At 46.8% G+C, this 16,846-nt stretch overlaps 1 protein-coding gene across 1 annotated transcript in view; it reads left to right on the plus strand.

Moving 5' to 3' along the window:
• Positions 1-10,935, plus strand: part of ACVR1 (activin A receptor type 1) — a 45,566-nt gene extending 34,631 nt beyond the window's left edge. Inside the window, exons 7-10 of the mRNA XM_031590825.2 lie at positions 1,370-1,645; positions 4,457-4,654; positions 8,827-8,957; positions 9,662-10,935. Of these exons, the coding sequence (XP_031446685.1) occupies positions 1,370-1,645; positions 4,457-4,654; positions 8,827-8,957; positions 9,662-9,796 (740 nt within the window). The 3' untranslated portion in view covers positions 9,797-10,935. The remainder of the gene's footprint in view (positions 1-1,369; positions 1,646-4,456; positions 4,655-8,826; positions 8,958-9,661) is intronic.
• Positions 10,936-16,846: the final 5,911 nt, after the last annotated feature.

The following is a 16,846-nucleotide window of genomic DNA, read 5'->3' on the forward strand; positions in this document are numbered from 1 at the left end:
CTGAGTCCAAGAGCTTAGGTAAAAAGGGCTCTTGATGTTTATCAGCTGTGGCTGAAGTTATAGAAGCTGCTTTTATTCAGCTGGACACAGGCTTCTCTTCTGGGGAGTCACCTTTACAAATAAAAGCAACACCTTGTCTTCTGCTCACTGCATTACCTCACCCACAGTCTGTCTTCAGACATTCTTATTGGGGCTCCTTCATCTTTTCTGTCTGAGAATATTCCTTGGCTCTGTGGCTCACTTTGCTAGATGCTGCTCTAATGTTTCCTGGAGCAATTCCTTTGTTACTAGATAAATAATTTGGTGAACTCCTGCAGTGTGAATTATTGAACTTTCCTTTCCCAGCGAGCAAGGAACTTGACTGAAATTACATTACATGTTTCCCATGTTCCTCTCTTAGTGTTGCGTCTGTCTTGATGACTGTCAAATTTACTGGCTTTAAACACTCTTGTCACTTATGGTATTGTCGTGTTGTGGAGAAATCTGACTTCTAGAAGAGTGCAGTGGGTGTTCTTGCTGACAGATGTCTTACGCAGGCTTTTAGTAAACCCAGTTTGTTCCTCTGGCTCGAGAGTAATGCTTCTGCTGCTTCCTGGCTAACGTGGTGAGAGCACAGCAGTGTGGTGATGTCCAACTTCAGAGGTAGCAGGAAGGGAGCAACACCTGACCTTTGGGTGAAGTTTTAAGACCTCATGCTTTTAGAAACAGTCCTTGAGGTTCACGTGAGCTTGGAAAAGAAATTCCTTTGTCCCCTTCTAGCAAGCAGTTGTTAAGTACAGCTGTGATGTGCACAGGTGCTCTTCCTCACTTCACCGTGGCAGTGGTGTGTATGCAGGTTGAAGTAGAACTCTGTAGCTTGATTTTGGAGTGCAGATCTCATGGGACTGCCACGCTCCCTTTAGCCACCCGCTGTGCTTGGAGCACAGAGCAGTGCCAGGTGTGAGGGCTGGAGGTGCGACCACGGCTGCAGAGCTGTCGGGTGGCTGGGGTGGTTGTGGGATGGGATGGGCTCTGTCAGTCTGTTCGATCTGAAGGATGTGGTGCTTCCCATGGGACAGCAAAATTCTGACTACTAAATGTATTTGTTTTGGACTTTTCAAAAAAATGTATGGTCCTGACAAGTAATTGTTTGGCGTGACTCTCCATACAAAGACATTCTTGTGCATGGACTTGAGTTAGAGTTCCAGAACGTATTATCTCTTTTTTTCCCTGTGGGTAATACCTGCAGTCTGTTCTCAGTGCAGTATCCCGGAGGTCAAGTTTCAGTTCAGTTGAGTTTTAAAATGCACAAGAGGCCTAGTTGTGTGGTTCTTTTCTTAGGGAAGTCATTTAGTCACTCTATTTTTCTCTTTTTTCCCATCTTTTCTAGGTTTTATTGCATCCGATATGACTTCCAGAAACTCTAGCACTCAGCTGTGGTTAATTACTCACTACCATGAGATGGGGTCTTTGTATGACTATCTGCAGCTCACCACCCTGGACACTGTCAGCTGCCTGCGGATAGTACTGTCCATAGCCAGTGGCCTTGCACATTTGCACATAGAGATTTTTGGAACGCAGGGGAAGCCTGCCATTTCTCATCGGGACTTGAAGAGCAAAAATATCCTCGTTAAGAAAAATGGACAGTGCTGCATAGCAGACTTAGGTGAGTTCATTTCAGCGTTAATGCACTCTGTGTTCCTACAGCAGACAAATATATTGGATAACTCCTACCTTAAATAGCCTTGAAGGAAACTCAGTGTGAGAATTACCTGGTGTTGCCCTGAAGGTTAGGCAGCCGCTAGGTGGCACTTCCAACTTAGAGATGCTGCTGTGCAGCTGCATGGCTACAGGGCCCAGGCCAGAGTTCAAAAACAGATGGAACGTTTTGGACTTGTTCTTGGTCTTTTGTGCTGGATGCCATTCACAGATCTACACGGGCAGCGGTTGCTATGGTTCACATCATTTCTGAAGGAATAAGTGCCCTTCTATTTGTATCCTCACTATTCCAAGCCTGTAGGTCTCCAAGATGTCTGTCCAGCTTAAGCTTTTTGCCCAGGTAACTCAGTCCAGGACAGAGTTCTCCATGACAGCTGGCTTGAGGCGTCATGCTGGTGGGGTGCTGGGATGGCTGCGGCAGTGCTCACACCAGCAGGGCTGTCTGCAAAATGCTTTTTTTTTTTATAAACAGAAGGGAGAAGCATTGGAGAGTCGTGGCCTATCAAAAGTTGCAGAGGGAATAGTTAGTAAAACATAGAGCTGTATGTTGAAAAACAGAACTTCAGGGACTGGCTCTTAATTCATATTCATGCTGAGAAGGGGCCAGCACTTGCTGGCGTTGATTAACACTACACTAATCAAGTGAAATCCACTGGGTGATCTACCAGGTCCCCCCCAGCCCAAGCCATTCTATGGGTTTACCTGGAAGCCTCAAAAATCAGAGGGATTCTCTGAGCAAGGACAGTCATAAACATTTCCTCAATAATTTTTGTGATGGTAAAATACCTATATTTTAAATGTTTAAAATGCAGGCATGTATTTGTGATGCATTTTTTATTTGATTCTTATGTGTAAGGAGGAGAGTTAGTAAATATGTCCTAGCTATGCAAAAGCTCTCATGAAGTCCAAGGACAGATGTCAGTGTTGCTTCAGTCTGTCAGTGCAGTTAGGCCTGAGAAAGCTCTGCCCTCTAATTGATCTATTCTACTTTATAAAGCAATTCTCATACAAGGTCGTAGACCATGTATGCAACTTTACAGAACAGTGTTTAGCAACTTTATAAAACAGTGGTGTAAAACTTGTACAAAAAGAAAAATAAGCTCAGGTCTCCTCTTACTCTGTCACTGAACTCCTCCCTTCACGTTGAGCAGTGAACATCAGCTTGAGACAAGAACTTGTATTTGTAAGGAAGGTATAAAGAGTACTGACAGAACACATCTATTCAATTTCTGTTCCTGGAAAATGTCCCAGCATAGTAACAGTGATTCTTTTGGCAACCTAAAAGTCAGTGTGTTCCATCATTTTTTCCCTGACACTTTTTTTTTTTTAGAGAGACATTTTTTAGAGAGTTGGTATTTTACAGTAAGAGCTCACTTGGTTTAAATGTGCACTGGGATGTTCTGTGGTGAAAGGGAAGTGAAGCAGTGCGATGTCTGTCCTCTGAGCAGCACAGATGCCACTGTGATGAGGACCTGATTACAACATGGCTGTCTCCTGACATTATTGCAACATGTTCTCAGTTCATAGCGTACTGGATGCTGACTCGCATCCCTCAGCCCTAAACTTTGACCCATCAATCTATTGAATCTGTTTTGTCCTATTTGGATGGAACATTATGAATTTTACCAGTGTCCTCCAGAGTCTTGACATGTTTAGAGTTTGCCAGGAAATTTGTTTTCTAACCTCTGTTTCCAGTGTGTGAGATCTGAAGAGAAAGGAAAAAACAACTAGGACAAAAATGATTTTTATCTGGAGGATGGGCTCTTCAGCTCCATCTCTGAGTGGCAATGGGGCAGTCAATAGACAGCATCTTTCTCAAGATGCCAGGAGCGTTTTCTTAGCAGCCTGAAGTCACTTGAATTGCAGGAGAGGATTTTCCAGATCTTTATTCCTGGGAAGTACAGATTATTCTTTCGGTAAGGAAAAAAAGTAAAATAAATGGCAGATTAGCTAATGTTTTTTGGGCCTGGAATAAGGGCTTCTTAAGTTCCATCTAAAACAGTCATGTTAAATGGAAATAGTAAGGAGTTGCTGAGGAAAGCCAGGAGTCTGTGCCTTTTCTATTGCTTAGTTATGTCATGCACCTGTTGCTGTTCAATTTGCAGTGCTGTCTGTTTACCATGGCAAAATGAGTACTTTGTGCGTTTCCGAATTTACAGTGAATTAGACCCTCACATAATGTTCTTTGCTTAAATGTTTGGTAATTAGTAGAAGCCTGGTAGAGTGGTTTTGGCTGACTCATTTTGGATCACTTGAGGATGTTTATCTTTCAAGCTACTACAAATATGGTGGCTTTTATTTTCCAGCTTTATTTTTTAACTTGTGTATATCTGTCATGCAGTGTTTTTCTTCTCTTCTCCCCACACTCAGATACATCCACCTACCCAAAAGTTCTATAAATAAATTTGAATGCTGGGTAGAATTGTTTTCTTCTAAGTAACAGCTGCCCAGCCTTGTGTGTATACGTGCCTGGAGCGCCGGTGACATCCAGTGGCTGCAAAACATTTTGTTCCTATAATGACAGCGTTTTAGAGCCGTGCAATAACGCGTTTAATAGACCAATACCTCCTAAGGGATTACTGAGTGTGTGGACACGAGGGCTGTTTTTGAGGGCTGCCGTGGAACTGACCCAGTTGGTCTTTGGACGGCTGGACTCTGAGTTCCTTCTTTTTAATGAACCGTCTGCTGTGTCACTCCTGACATGTAACTTTTAATGTCTGGTTCCAAAGGGGTTCAACAGTTCTTCTCTGTTGTTCAGGCCTCGCAGTCATGCACTCCCAAAGCACGAACCAGTTGGATGTGGGGAACAACCCCCGAGTGGGCACCAAACGCTACATGGCGCCGGAGGTGCTGGACGAAACCATCCAGGCAGACTGCTTCGACTCCTACAAGAGGGTCGATATCTGGGCCTTCGGGCTGGTGCTGTGGGAGGTGGCTCGACGCATGGTTAGCAATGGTAAGTGTTTGGGGCCCTAATCTGTTTTTACAGCGTGTTAGGCAAATAACTGACTGCTGAGAATCTGCCACTGAAATGTGCGGGGAGTACAGCAAAATACTGGACCTCCAGAGTCTGCTTGTTCTTGGCACATTGCTGCCTCCTGTGAAGCTGCTGGTAAGCTGGGCACTGGAACGTAATGTGGAGGGGGGAAAAAGGGGTCCCTTCTAAATCCTAAATAATGACGAGAAATATTTTGTCAAACAGACAACTAAACTGAAATCTTAGGCCGTGAAATCTCTGACCTTTTGTATGTGCCACTAAATCACAGTGAATGCTTTTGGGTGTCTATTTCACACAACAAAACCTGAAGAACAGAGGAGGAAAATGTAGAAAGTTAAGAAGTGAAACAATTGGAATTCAGTGAACCATCCCCAGAGCATTGGTCAGAGTACAATTCTGTTTTGTAGCACACAGCATTGCATTGTTTCGTTGGCAAGGGAGTCTGAATACAAAGACCCTGGAGCTGGGTATCTGCTGGTGTGATTCCTTGTCACTCTGGAGTCCTCTCTGGTTTTTGGACCTTGGTTTGTTCCCAAAGGACTTTGCCAAGAGCCAAAGGAGAGAGAATGAGTGTTTTTGTTGGAGGGAGTGAGGTATGAAGGAGCAGTGGGTGGACAGAGGTGGGCTGCTGTGAGGTGTGATGGTGAAGACTCGTGGTAGCTCATCCAGTGTAACGAAAGCTGGCCCACGTGCCAGTGAAAGGCCAGGCATGTGCCTCGCAGTGTTCTCCTGCATCATCTCCTCTCTGGGATGCTGACAAGCTGCCTGAACAAAGCTGCCTTGCAGGTATCAAAACTCAGAGGTAGGCTCAGGCATGGGCTCGTTTAAGCCTCCTTATAAGCCTAGATGCTACTCCTCCACTTCTCAAGTGATCTAAAATGGAATCTCCCCTAGAGCCTAAGATTGGGGTAATCTGTATGGCTTCATAGGTCCTGCTCTTCTTTTTTTTAATCAGTAAATATATTTTTAATATACTTTGTGTGTATATGGTAGATAATACATACAGTCCTATGTTGATACCTCTTAAAATGAAAGTTCTGTGTAATGGTTCATATCTAAACATTCCCATGCTGAAATGTTTATTTGTACATGCAGTTGCAGTAACAGCAGTTTGCAGGAGACCTACCTGAGCTAATGTTAAACCAGTGGGTTTGGATCGTGCTGGCAGCTTAACTAAGATAGCAGAAAGCTCAGCACAGACTGCAAACCTACAAAGAAGATAAGGGAAGGCTTTGGGAATTTACTTCCAGAGGCGGTTGGTGCTGCCATGGAAGCTCTTCTAGCAGCAATGTGGATACCTCATGGCATTAGTCTTGCCAATGGAGTCTGAAGTTGAAGGCAACTGTGCTACTAGCTGTACTTATTTCCATTGTTCTGTATTTCAGGCTGTTGCTCAAAAGTGATTACATTTCCTTGCACTGGTTTGAGGTGAAGTAAACATTTTCTCTCAGAAATCCAAGTGACTGACTGGGTAGACTTCATCAGATAACCCTGTCTGATCTGTAGTAAGACTTCAGTACTTGAAGTGAGCTTGCAAAGATCAAGGCAGCAGGCTCGTGTGAACCAAGCAATAAGAAGTTAGGTGAGCATGGGACAGGTGTACCTGGTGTATGTGATAATAGGGCTTTGCTCTTTGTCCTATGAGGAAGGAAGCTTGCCATCTGTTGCTTGGTGTGAACTTGAAATCTGCTCCATGTCCATGCCTTAGTATATCCATTCCTGGAGATCCCAAGGTGGTTGTGATTTGAACCACAAATCTGTTACTTTCCTTTGATGATCTACAAGGCAGCACCATGATTCTCAGTGCTTTTCTGCTGTGGTTTAGCAGGAGGAGGAAAACATTATGAAACTTCTCCACAACCAAGAGTGCTTATGTGCTTTGTGCTGCAACAGGAGCCCCTCGGCAATTCTCACTGTACATAAATGTGATTTGAGCCCCCTCAGTGGTGTTCCACTCTTTGTCAGTAGAGCAGTGCTTGCTCACTGCAGAGCAGTTACTCATGGCTGTGGAATGTGCTTCCTCTGCAGTGCAGTCTGTTCCTTAGGTCTTAGCTGTCATTTGCAATAATGTGATCATGTTTGATGTGGGACACCAAGCTTGGAAGGGCTGCTGCTCCATGGCACGTGGTCAGCGTTGTGTCTGCAGGGCTGTACCTGCAGCTTTGAGGTTTGTAGAGGTCCTACATTGCTCCAGCAGTACATTTCTGCACACAAGATAAGCCTTCAAGTAAGTAACAAAGGATAAAGGTGGAAAAAACTGCTGCTCTGTGCGAGTTGCACTGCATTTGATTAGCAGAAACCAGCTCCTCCAGAGGGAAAAGCGTAGAGTATTGTCAGTCATTAAGGCTGTCCTGAAAATGGCAAGCTGTAGGTTGTGCTTAACAACTTCAGGGCCTCTTGTGGTAAGAGGTTCATTTCCTTTCCTCTGGAAGTGGAAAGGGCAGCGTGTCACAGTTCAGGATGGCCGTCTTGCTGGGAGAAGGCGTGTGGGTGAGAGGTGGCACTTGGTGCCTGTGCCAGCCAGCTGCTGCTGCAGCCAGCGGCTGTCCCTGGGCAGATCAGAGTGCTCCACAGTTACTGTTCACTTTGTGTTCTGACACTGTGCTGTACCTTAATAGCATCTGTGTGTTCTCTTGGTTGGAATGCCTACGTGAGCATAGGAAGCTGAAATAGAGCTGGGCTTGTTCAGTGATAATCTGTTAATGTCGTAATGGCACAGGCAACACCTCCAGGTCTGCTCTGTGTAGCTCTGAGGGTTTGCATGTGAATGGTGTGAGACACTGCTGTCTCTGTGCTTCCATTTCAAACAATACTGATGCAAAAGAGCTTATTTGTGTTCTTAAATTCTCACAGACTTCATTTTGTGTTCTGGGAGGATGCAGAAGGGAGATATGACCAAGAGTTCAGCCTTTTAGGTTCAGTATATGCAGTTAGAAGTTGCTTGGAAATGGAACGTGGCACACATGGCATGCATAGCTTGTTGTGAGTCCACATGGCAAAGCTGCAGCTGTTAGTGGCTCTGTTCTGGAACGTCCCTTGGGTGGCCAGGTCTTTGAGCTGTTTCTTATGTGAGCTGGGATTTGCTGAAGCCCAGTCCTCACAGGCAGATTTACAGGCTTTTACAGAGTATCTGTGTGATTTTGGTCTTAGTCTCCAGTAGAACAGGAGCACTAAATCCCAAGCACTGTAGCAAAGTTTTTGAGAACTTTTTTTTATACTCAAGTGTATCTGAAGTAATAAAAAAATGTCCCGAATTTCATGTGTATCTGATTATAGGCCAGCTGCCAGGCTGCTAAATAGCAGTTTTAGCATCATTTTGTCCACACTTCCACTGTACACAGAGGACTTCATTTGCTCAGTATTTCTCCAAGCTGCTGGCTCAAGTGTGCCTGACTTGAAACACCAGTTTTTAAATTGATTTCCAAAGAAAGCTGAACTCCCTAGATCATTGGTGAGCTTAATCCACAACAGCAGCAGTGCTGCACGCATGCCATAGTGAGTAGGCAAAAGGCTTTTAGCCTGCTGGTCTTATGTAACCTGGGGGACGAGAGGAGAGGACACAAATTAACTACTTGTTTGCTCACTTTTCAAGGCAGAATCTTGGAAAATGCATTCAGATACCATAGCAAAGCCTATACCTGAAGATATATGGTGCCGCTTATCTTAAGCATTTTACTGTGTTGTAGCAGAAATGATTTTATGTGAAGCAGCAGCATGAGGGTCTGTAGATGCTGACATCCTTACTGGACTCTTTGATGATGCATGAAACAATGCAAACTATGTCACACCTATTGAAAACAACAGTGCAGATGTTGAAATTTTATGCTGCTCTAGTAGAAATCTCAGTTTTCTGGTATCCTTACCAGAAGATGACTTTCCAGCAAGTGAATTTTACCTCTTCCTTTGGCTCAGGCATCTCCAAAATGGATATAGTTTTAATTTGCAGAATGGTAGGAGAAACTCTTGCTGTGACAGTAAGTGCTGTTCTATTTTTTTAATGACTGTTTAACACGGAGTCTTAAAAATATTTTTGTGCTTCTCAGGTAGCTAGTTCATGTGTGCTGGCTTAGCAGAGATGCTTTTTCGCTGACTGCCATTTAATGATGCCTCTCTTGTTTGTATCTCACTAGGTATTGTAGAAGACTATAAACCACCATTTTATGACCTGGTTCCAAATGATCCCAGTTTTGAAGACATGAGGAAAGTGGTCTGTGTAGATCAGCAAAGGCCAAACATTCCCAACAGGTGGTTCTCAGACCCTGTAAGTGGATGTTCCTGTCTATGGTTTGTAGAAGCTGACCCCTCTTCTGAACTGAAGCCATGCAATCTGCTGCCATAACCACCTGAAGCTGAGATGGTCTCAGTACTGCTTGCCAGGAGAATTACCCATATAGGTTTCAGACATGTATGTGTGGACCTTGATGTTGCAGAAGGAAGAAAAACTGATGAACAGACTGTTAAATCTGAGCTATTCTCACACTGGCCCTCCAGTAATGAGAATTAATAATTGTTTTCACACTACTCTCCCTTTGTTATTACTCACTTTCCAAGGGTGTATATGCGTAGGGAAAGGTAGCCTGTTAGGCCTTTCTGTGGCTCATAAGCATACAGACTTGGAACAAAGTTCTGATTTCTACACCACACCGCCCCCACCTACACGATAAGGGACTGTTCTCTCTGAAAGTGCTGCTGAAGTTTTCCTTCAGTCAGTCTGGACCCCTCAGACTACTATTCTAAAAATACGATGGTTTGACACTGCAGTCAGCCCATTGTGTAGTCACTTATTCTCTTTAATTATCAAACTCTTATTTTTCAACACTTAAAGCTCATATATTTGAAATACTTAATAGATGATGTGTAAGGTAGTAAAGCCATACTGTGTTAGGGCCCAACAGCCCAATCTATTGCTGTTCTGAATTGTGATTTGTGTACTTATGTGTGTGTTTTGTTCTTATTCTTTTCCAGACATTAACATCTCTTGCCAAGTTGATGAAAGAATGCTGGTATCAGAATCCATCAGCAAGACTAACAGCCCTGCGAATCAAAAAGACTTTGACCAAAATTGACAATTCCTTAGATAAACTGAAAGCTGACTGTTGACCTTCTTCTTGTGGTGCTTTCCTGACAGGAAGGCACCTGTCTGGCTCAGAGGCAGCCTGGCCAGGCAGTTCATGTCATCGGTCCCCATGTGGCTTCTTACAGAGGCAGCAGCTCCTACCAAGCCATCCGTCTGGGAGACACCGGAACCATATGGACTTTGCTCAGTGACTACAGTGGGCATTTCACAAACGGTCAAGCTATAAAGACTCATGTTGGATGTACTGTTGCAAAGGTAGTGGCCTGAAGGAAGACAGAGAAATCCTAAGACGAGATCAGGGCATTAAATAATGGCTTTGAACAGCTTCCCCCCTCCCGTTTTTTTTGTTTTATTTTTAAATTCTCCTAATCACTCCCAGGGTGAACACGCGGAAGTGGTAATTTTAATCAGCAATATTGCCTGTGCTTCTCTTCTTTATTGCACTAGGAATTCTTTGCATTCCTTACTTGCACTGTCACTGTTAATTTTAATGACATGACTTGCCAAAAATACAATTGGCTGTATACTGCGTTGATCCATGCCTGAATAATAGGAAAAGAATTTGGAAAAAGGAAAGAAAACGTAACCGTCAGATTTTAGCTGCATTTTACGTGTACTGATGTTTACAATAATGCTGAACATTAGGAATTTCTCGTTTATACAAAACTTGCAAATTATTTATTACAGTGCACTTGCCAGTTTTTAAACTGTACAGTGAGTGCATAAAGTTAAAGCTTATTTTTATGTGGCCTCTTTCATGATTTTACACAAACGTTTTTGTAACACGATATAACCTGAAGCATAAATTGTTTTCTGTATTATCTTATTACAACTCAATAGTCACATCTTAAGTGCTTCACATTTGTAGGTGTGTGGTCTGTAACATATTTTCAGTTCAAATATGGAACATATATATAGCCATTACTCACAGGACAGCGTGTCTAGTATCTTACCGAGCTAGAGGAGGAAAGCAGTGGAGGAATTAACTAGAACTTTAGGTCATGAATGCTGTGGGGAGAATGCATTTTATTTCTTCTAAGCTATATAATATGCATTTAAACTCTGCCAGAAAAATAACTATTTTGTTTTAATCTACTTTTTCTATTTAGTAGTTATTTGTATAAATTAAATAGAATGTTTTCAAGTCAAGCGAAGGTGTTTTAGTTCTCTTCCTGCCTCTTAGTGATGCGTGCTGCTGCAGCAGTGCTGTGCTCACAGGTAGGTGCAGTGGGCTGGCAGTGCAGGGCTGAGCTCTGAGGCTCAGCTGTTGCTGTGTGGTACAGAGCTGCATCCCGTGGCAGCACAGCAGTGCAGCGCTGCTCATCTGGGCAGTGATGGTGCTGTGTGTGCAGACTCACAGAGCACGTCCTGCAGGAGCGGCTCCAAGGTCCCCACAGCTGAGCAGGGGGAGTTCAGCTGTGCTCCTGCAGAGCTCTGCCTGTCTGCTTCCCCTCATCCCTCACTGCGTGCAGAGCAGCAGCTGGTCAGTGACGGTGTGCTTTTGTCTGTTGGTTAACTCCCTCGTTCAGGGGCTTGAGGTCCTGCAGACAATCCCAGGAACTGAAAACATGTCCATTATGCTGTGACACCTCTGGATTTGCAGTTGTCAGAGGTTCCCTTCTTTGAATACCTAGCAGATTCCACTCTCCTGTTTCTCTGTGATTCCTCCTCCTTGGCCCCATCTCCCCTGCCCTGCATGGTGTGGTGTGTCCTTGGTTCCTGGTGCTGCTGTTTGGACTTGGCACTGCCTCTCTTTGGGTGCTGTGCCCCATTGGGCTGGGGGCTGGCCTGGTGTGGCAGCCTGCAGTGTGGGCTCCATGGCCACCAGTAACTGGGTCTGGTAATTATTCCTGGTGAGAATCTGAGCAGATCCAGTGCTACTGCTGCCAAAATGTGGGATCTGTTTTTTCTTAATAGGAAGTCAAAGGCTCTGGTGGCTGAATGTGCTCTGGTTTGCCTTGAATTGGTCTGGGTGTTTGGTGTGTGCCAGGCGGGCTGTTAAACAACTGCAGCTGGGGAGGAAATCCGTCTGTTGGACTGGAGATGGGATATGAATGGAGCAACAGGATATGAATGGAGGTACCAGGGAGCATCTCAATGACAAGATCAGCAGTGCTAGTGATGGTTTCTGGTACTGGCTGTTGCCCGAGGCTCCTTGGTTTTTGTTACCTGGTGTACACGTGTTGCCACGTGCATCTGTGACAGAGCTCTGCTGTCCTCTGAGCATGGATGGGCCGTCCTGGATGGGAGAGCTGCAGTGTGATAAGCCTGGAGCCTGGGCCTTCCCTGACAGCAGAGCAGGGATAACCTGCTATGGGAAAAACAAGCCAGAAAAACCTCAGTAACCACTCATTTATTCAGGGTTAGGTAGAGATTATCCAAACAAGCTGCTGCCATGGTAAAAATAAATTATTTTTCAATTCATTTTTAAAAATCTTGTTCAGTGCCAGTGCCCTGTGCTTGGAGCTGCTGTTGGAAGCTTCCTTTAGTGTTTGCAGCTGCCCAGGGCTGCTGCTGAGCAAACCCACCTGCATGCCCTGCAAATGAGCTGCTTTTGGTTTACGCTTCGTGAAATGTGAGCAATCATTTTCATTGGTGGACCTTCAGACTTGCATCAGGAGAAGCTCTCTGCATGGGGATCAATGGTGAGAAGAGATGGGTCAGCACTGGCACCAAGTCTGTCAGTGCTGTGTGTCCCTAACATACAGCTGCTGGGGGGGGAGGGGAGGGGCAGGGAGTACAGCCGTACTTCCAAATGTGCAGAAGTGGGGGTTTGGAGCAGGATCCAAGGAGGAAGAGCTCAGTGCTGGGAGTGGGGCGTCTGTGGTCCCAGTGCTGAGGGTTGGAGCAGCTGGGAGATGCTGCTGGTGCTGTCAAGACTGGGGAGGGGGGTTGGCATCTTGGAGCCCCTGATGCTGTATCTCAGGCCAGCACCTCCTCAGCACACACACTGTTTCTCCCGCGTGCTTATTAATGGGTGTTCCTCTGTTCCTCCCATAAAATCAAATCTTCTAAAGAGATTTGGAGCGCTGATACATCCTCAGCGCGTTGCGGCATTTATTACTATGGCGATGGTCCGGGCGGGGCTGATGGGCGCTGCGCTGCCGTTCGGCTGGGGCCGCGGGCACGGGGAGGGCCGGTGTGAGAGAACGAATAACGCGGGGCAGCAACACGAGGCTCCACGGCCTGACCCGGGCGGCACGAAGAGGTGCTGCGCTTCGGCACGGGCTGCGGGACGGCTGCGCAGAACCGTGAAGGTGGAAAAGAGCTCTGGGACCACCGCGTCCCACCGCAACACCGCTGAGCTGTGACAGAAGTTCCCTGGGAACAACGTGTGCGTTTTGTCCCCACTTGGAAGGAAAATCCCAAACCGACGTGGCGGTGCCTGCAGTGCCGGGCGCGGAGCTGCCCGCCGGGGAGCTGATGCTGCTCCGCTCCGCTCGTGGGACGCCGCCTTCCGCTGCGCGATGCTCTTCGCTCCGTCGGTCCGCACCGCCCTGCGCTGCGGGTGACGTCAGGCCGGGCTGTTAGCGGGGATTTGGGTCAGGCGCGATCATCTCATTTGTGTGCTAAAAGCGTCCGGCAGCGCGGCTCTCGGCGGTGCCCGGCGGAGCTCCGCGCTGCGACGGCGCCCGGAACGGCCGGGAATCCTCGGAGTCTTTTTGCCGTCGCTCTCAGAGCGGTGCCGCTCCGACGACAGTTCTGAGGTTCCTGGCAGCTCTGGGGGAGCGAAGCAGGACGGCGCAGACCCAGCCCGTGTGCGCGGCGCTGCCCAGCGCTTCTGTGTGCTTTGCTTCGTTCTGCTTGCACTGACGTTCCATTGGTCTCGGTTTTGTCCTGGTGTGGAACAAAACAAATTACGGAACAGAATTCTTGTCTCCCCGCCAACCCCAGGAGTACTTCCAGTTGGTAAATGCTTTATGGTGTTATCCCTTTCCAAGGGCCCTTCCATCCCTCAGATACGCTGTTTCGGTCCCCTGTGAGCCGTGCTGTGCGGGCATCCAGCCTGGGAGCATGTCTGCCTCATGATGGCCTCAGAGTAGGGTCTTTGCTCTTTGTTCTCATCCCTTGTTTGGTCAGCTCGTGTTCCCACTGGCATTAGGTGTGTCAGAGGTCTGATGAGGACAGAGGGTGAGGGATCAGCGATTGTGGGTATTGTATCATAGAGCCATAGGATGGCTTGGGTGGAAGGGACCCCAGAAATCATAGAACCATGAGCAGTTGTGCCAGAAGGGTCCTTGAAGATCATAGAACCGTGGAATGGGTTGGGTTGGATGGGACCTTACAAGTTCCTTCCATGATCTTGGGCATCTCTCAGCCCCTACCGCCTCAGCACAGCAGGGCTGCCATGTCCCTGTCCCCAGACCCAGGGTGGGAGCCCAGCATCTCCACCTCTGTGCTGAGTGAGCCCCGCTTTGAAGTTCCAGCAGTGCAATTTAAATTCAGGCCACAACATTTCCCACTTCTACTGCATCTCAAACAGCTTGCCACACTGATGCCTTCAGAGTAAAGCAATGCCGGTAATCTTTGGAAAACAAGAAAAGGCCAATGTTCAGAGCAGCAGCTTTGTCACAAGGCCATGTGCTATTGCTCCAGCAGCGGGCTGCCTTTTGTAGTGTAGGGACTTTGGGTGCCTCCTGAGCAGTGACTGTGTTAGAGCAGGAGCAAATAAGAATGGAGAGCTGAGGGAAGAGAAGGGCTGAGAAAACAGCAGTGTGGAGTTGGCTGGTTCTTAGTTCAGTTTCAAAGCAGCTCTGCAATGGCACAGTTTGTAATTTTGTATCAATAATAATTTCAAAAATTCTGATACATTTATTTCCACAAAGCCTTCCAAAGTAAGTTTCAGACCCAAGGGGTGAATTGAAAGGCATTATTCCAAATCATGCAGGCATCACAGACCACAAAATGTAGTAGGGTGTGGAGTGTCCAGATGATTAATTTTTAGTAGCTGACATGGAAACAAAAGGTCTTAAGTGTGTTTTGAAGACACACAGTGTTAGCAGCATTATAGATCAGGGTTAAAATAGATAACAGCAGTGGCGTTGTCATTCGATGCATGAAAAAGCCAGACAGCGCTGTGCTAACATGTACAGCAGAACCTAATTCCTATTCTGATACACAGCCTCTATTTTATAAAACCTGGTCTGGTGATTAACAAACTGCCCGTAGTGACGCAGGTCAGCAGCCTTAGAACTTCTATTTTCTAACAGCTGTGCACCCCATTCCCAAAGGCGAGGTTCCACTTCACACACAGCTATCGGTGGCACTGCTTAACAGAGGCAGGGCTGCACTTCTTTGGGGTGCTCAGTCTGTCAGACCTTTGCCCTGCTGGGGTTCTATAGAGCCTTTTTACCATAGGACCTTAGGATGGCCTGGGTTGCACGGGCCCATGATGCTCATCCAGTCCCAACCCCCTGCTGTGTGCAGGTCGCCAACCAGCAGCCCAGGCTGCCCAGAGCCACATCCAGCCTGGCCTTGGATGCCTGCAGGGATGGGGCATCCACAGCCTCCTTGGGCAACCTGTTCCAGTGCCTCACCACCCTCTGGCTGAAAAACTTATATACCAATACATATATTAATTTATGTCTCCAAGCTGTTAATTAGTATTCAACCATATTGTTTGTTTGAAAACAAACAACCCCAAAAAGCCAGCAATCCAAAGCCCAGCACAAAACCTCAGAGCTGTTTGATTTGTCCCCAGTAATCACTCTTCTGAGTGATTTTTCTCAGCAGTGCATTAAAAATAACTTACCCCATCCTGTGTGGGGTTCTGTGCCATTGATTTTGTAGATGTGTTGGAACAGAGCTCATTTTGTGGCAGAAGAAAAAACAATTCCAGTGGAATGGAACCATTTTCTGTAGTGCAGCATTGAGTGCTTTGCACCCTGGGCTGCAGACAGCAGTGTCGCCCTGCCAGGCAGCTCCCCGAACTCCGTGGCTGCAGTGGGCTGTGAGCACAGCCACATTTAGTGCTGGGGAAGGGGCAGCTCCTGCAGTGACCCCAGCAGCACCGGAGGTGTGAGCATGCAGCTCCGGGCTCGTTGTGCCTTTGCAGACAGGCAGCCCCAGCCCTTCTCGTGCCATGGTGTTCTGCTGCTACCATGAAATGAGGATTTCTCATCTGAGCGCTTCCTGCTGAAAGTTGTTCTGCTCTCAGTCAGCTGCTCCTCTGCTGCTCCCGGTGCAAATCTGCCCTCATCACAACGTGGGGATAAAAGTGCTCTGAAATGGAGCACGTTCAGCTGAGAGCGGATTGCAGTGAGCCTCTTGGCCTGGAAAACACTATGTTGAACCAATGCTAGGAGGTGAGAGCTGCCCTGGAAAACAGGAGCCTGGAGGTGCTGGGATTTCAGGTCGGCTCCTTCAGTTCTGGGAAGCCGGCGCTGCTCAGGGCTGCTGTGCAGTGGGCCCTCCTCTTTCAGCAATGGAGAACAGGGCTGTCCTGCTGGGATGGCTCTGCTGGAAGACCTCTGCTGCAGAGCCAGTGAAGAACAGCACCCACAGCCTGCCTGCTTTTAAGCTGTCCACTGAGTTTTGCAGCACAGCCTCGTGTGATGCCGTCACAGCGCGGCTCGCATCGCGCCGTGCTCTCATTGGTGTCTGAGGGAAGCAACCTCACATCGTTGTGCACCACCTCAGTCTGATGGCTTTGGTTTGGTGCAGAGGTGACATCACTGCCAGGCGTCACCGCCAGAGTTATATGGGAGATGTTGTATGGAACCTGGCAGTTAAATAGCAAACCCAAAGCGTGGAATTAAGTCACTTCTTACCCTTATCTCTGTGGCAGTGCAGTTCTCAAGAATATCGACTGGTTGCACGTGCAGAGTAAGTTTCTGTCCATAAATTGTGCTTGTAGGGTAGAATTGTAGGAGAGCAACTATTTTTGGTCTTAGCCAATGGCTGTGCAATTCTGGACTTTTTGGATTTTGTCTGTATCTTAAGTTTTATTTTGGAAGAGGTTAATTCACAGTCTTTCTGGAAGCATTCAGTCAAGTGATTTTTCTTGTGACAAAGTGCTCTTGAAGAAGCACTGAAATCAAATAACGTTAATCTGAGCACATTAATTCAGGTAA

The sequence above is a fragment of the Phasianus colchicus genome, chromosome 7, assembly GCF_987193195.1.
Source record: "Phasianus colchicus chromosome 7, bPhaCol1.hap1.1, whole genome shotgun sequence".
Lineage (NCBI taxonomy): Eukaryota > Metazoa > Chordata > Aves > Galliformes > Phasianidae > Phasianus > Phasianus colchicus.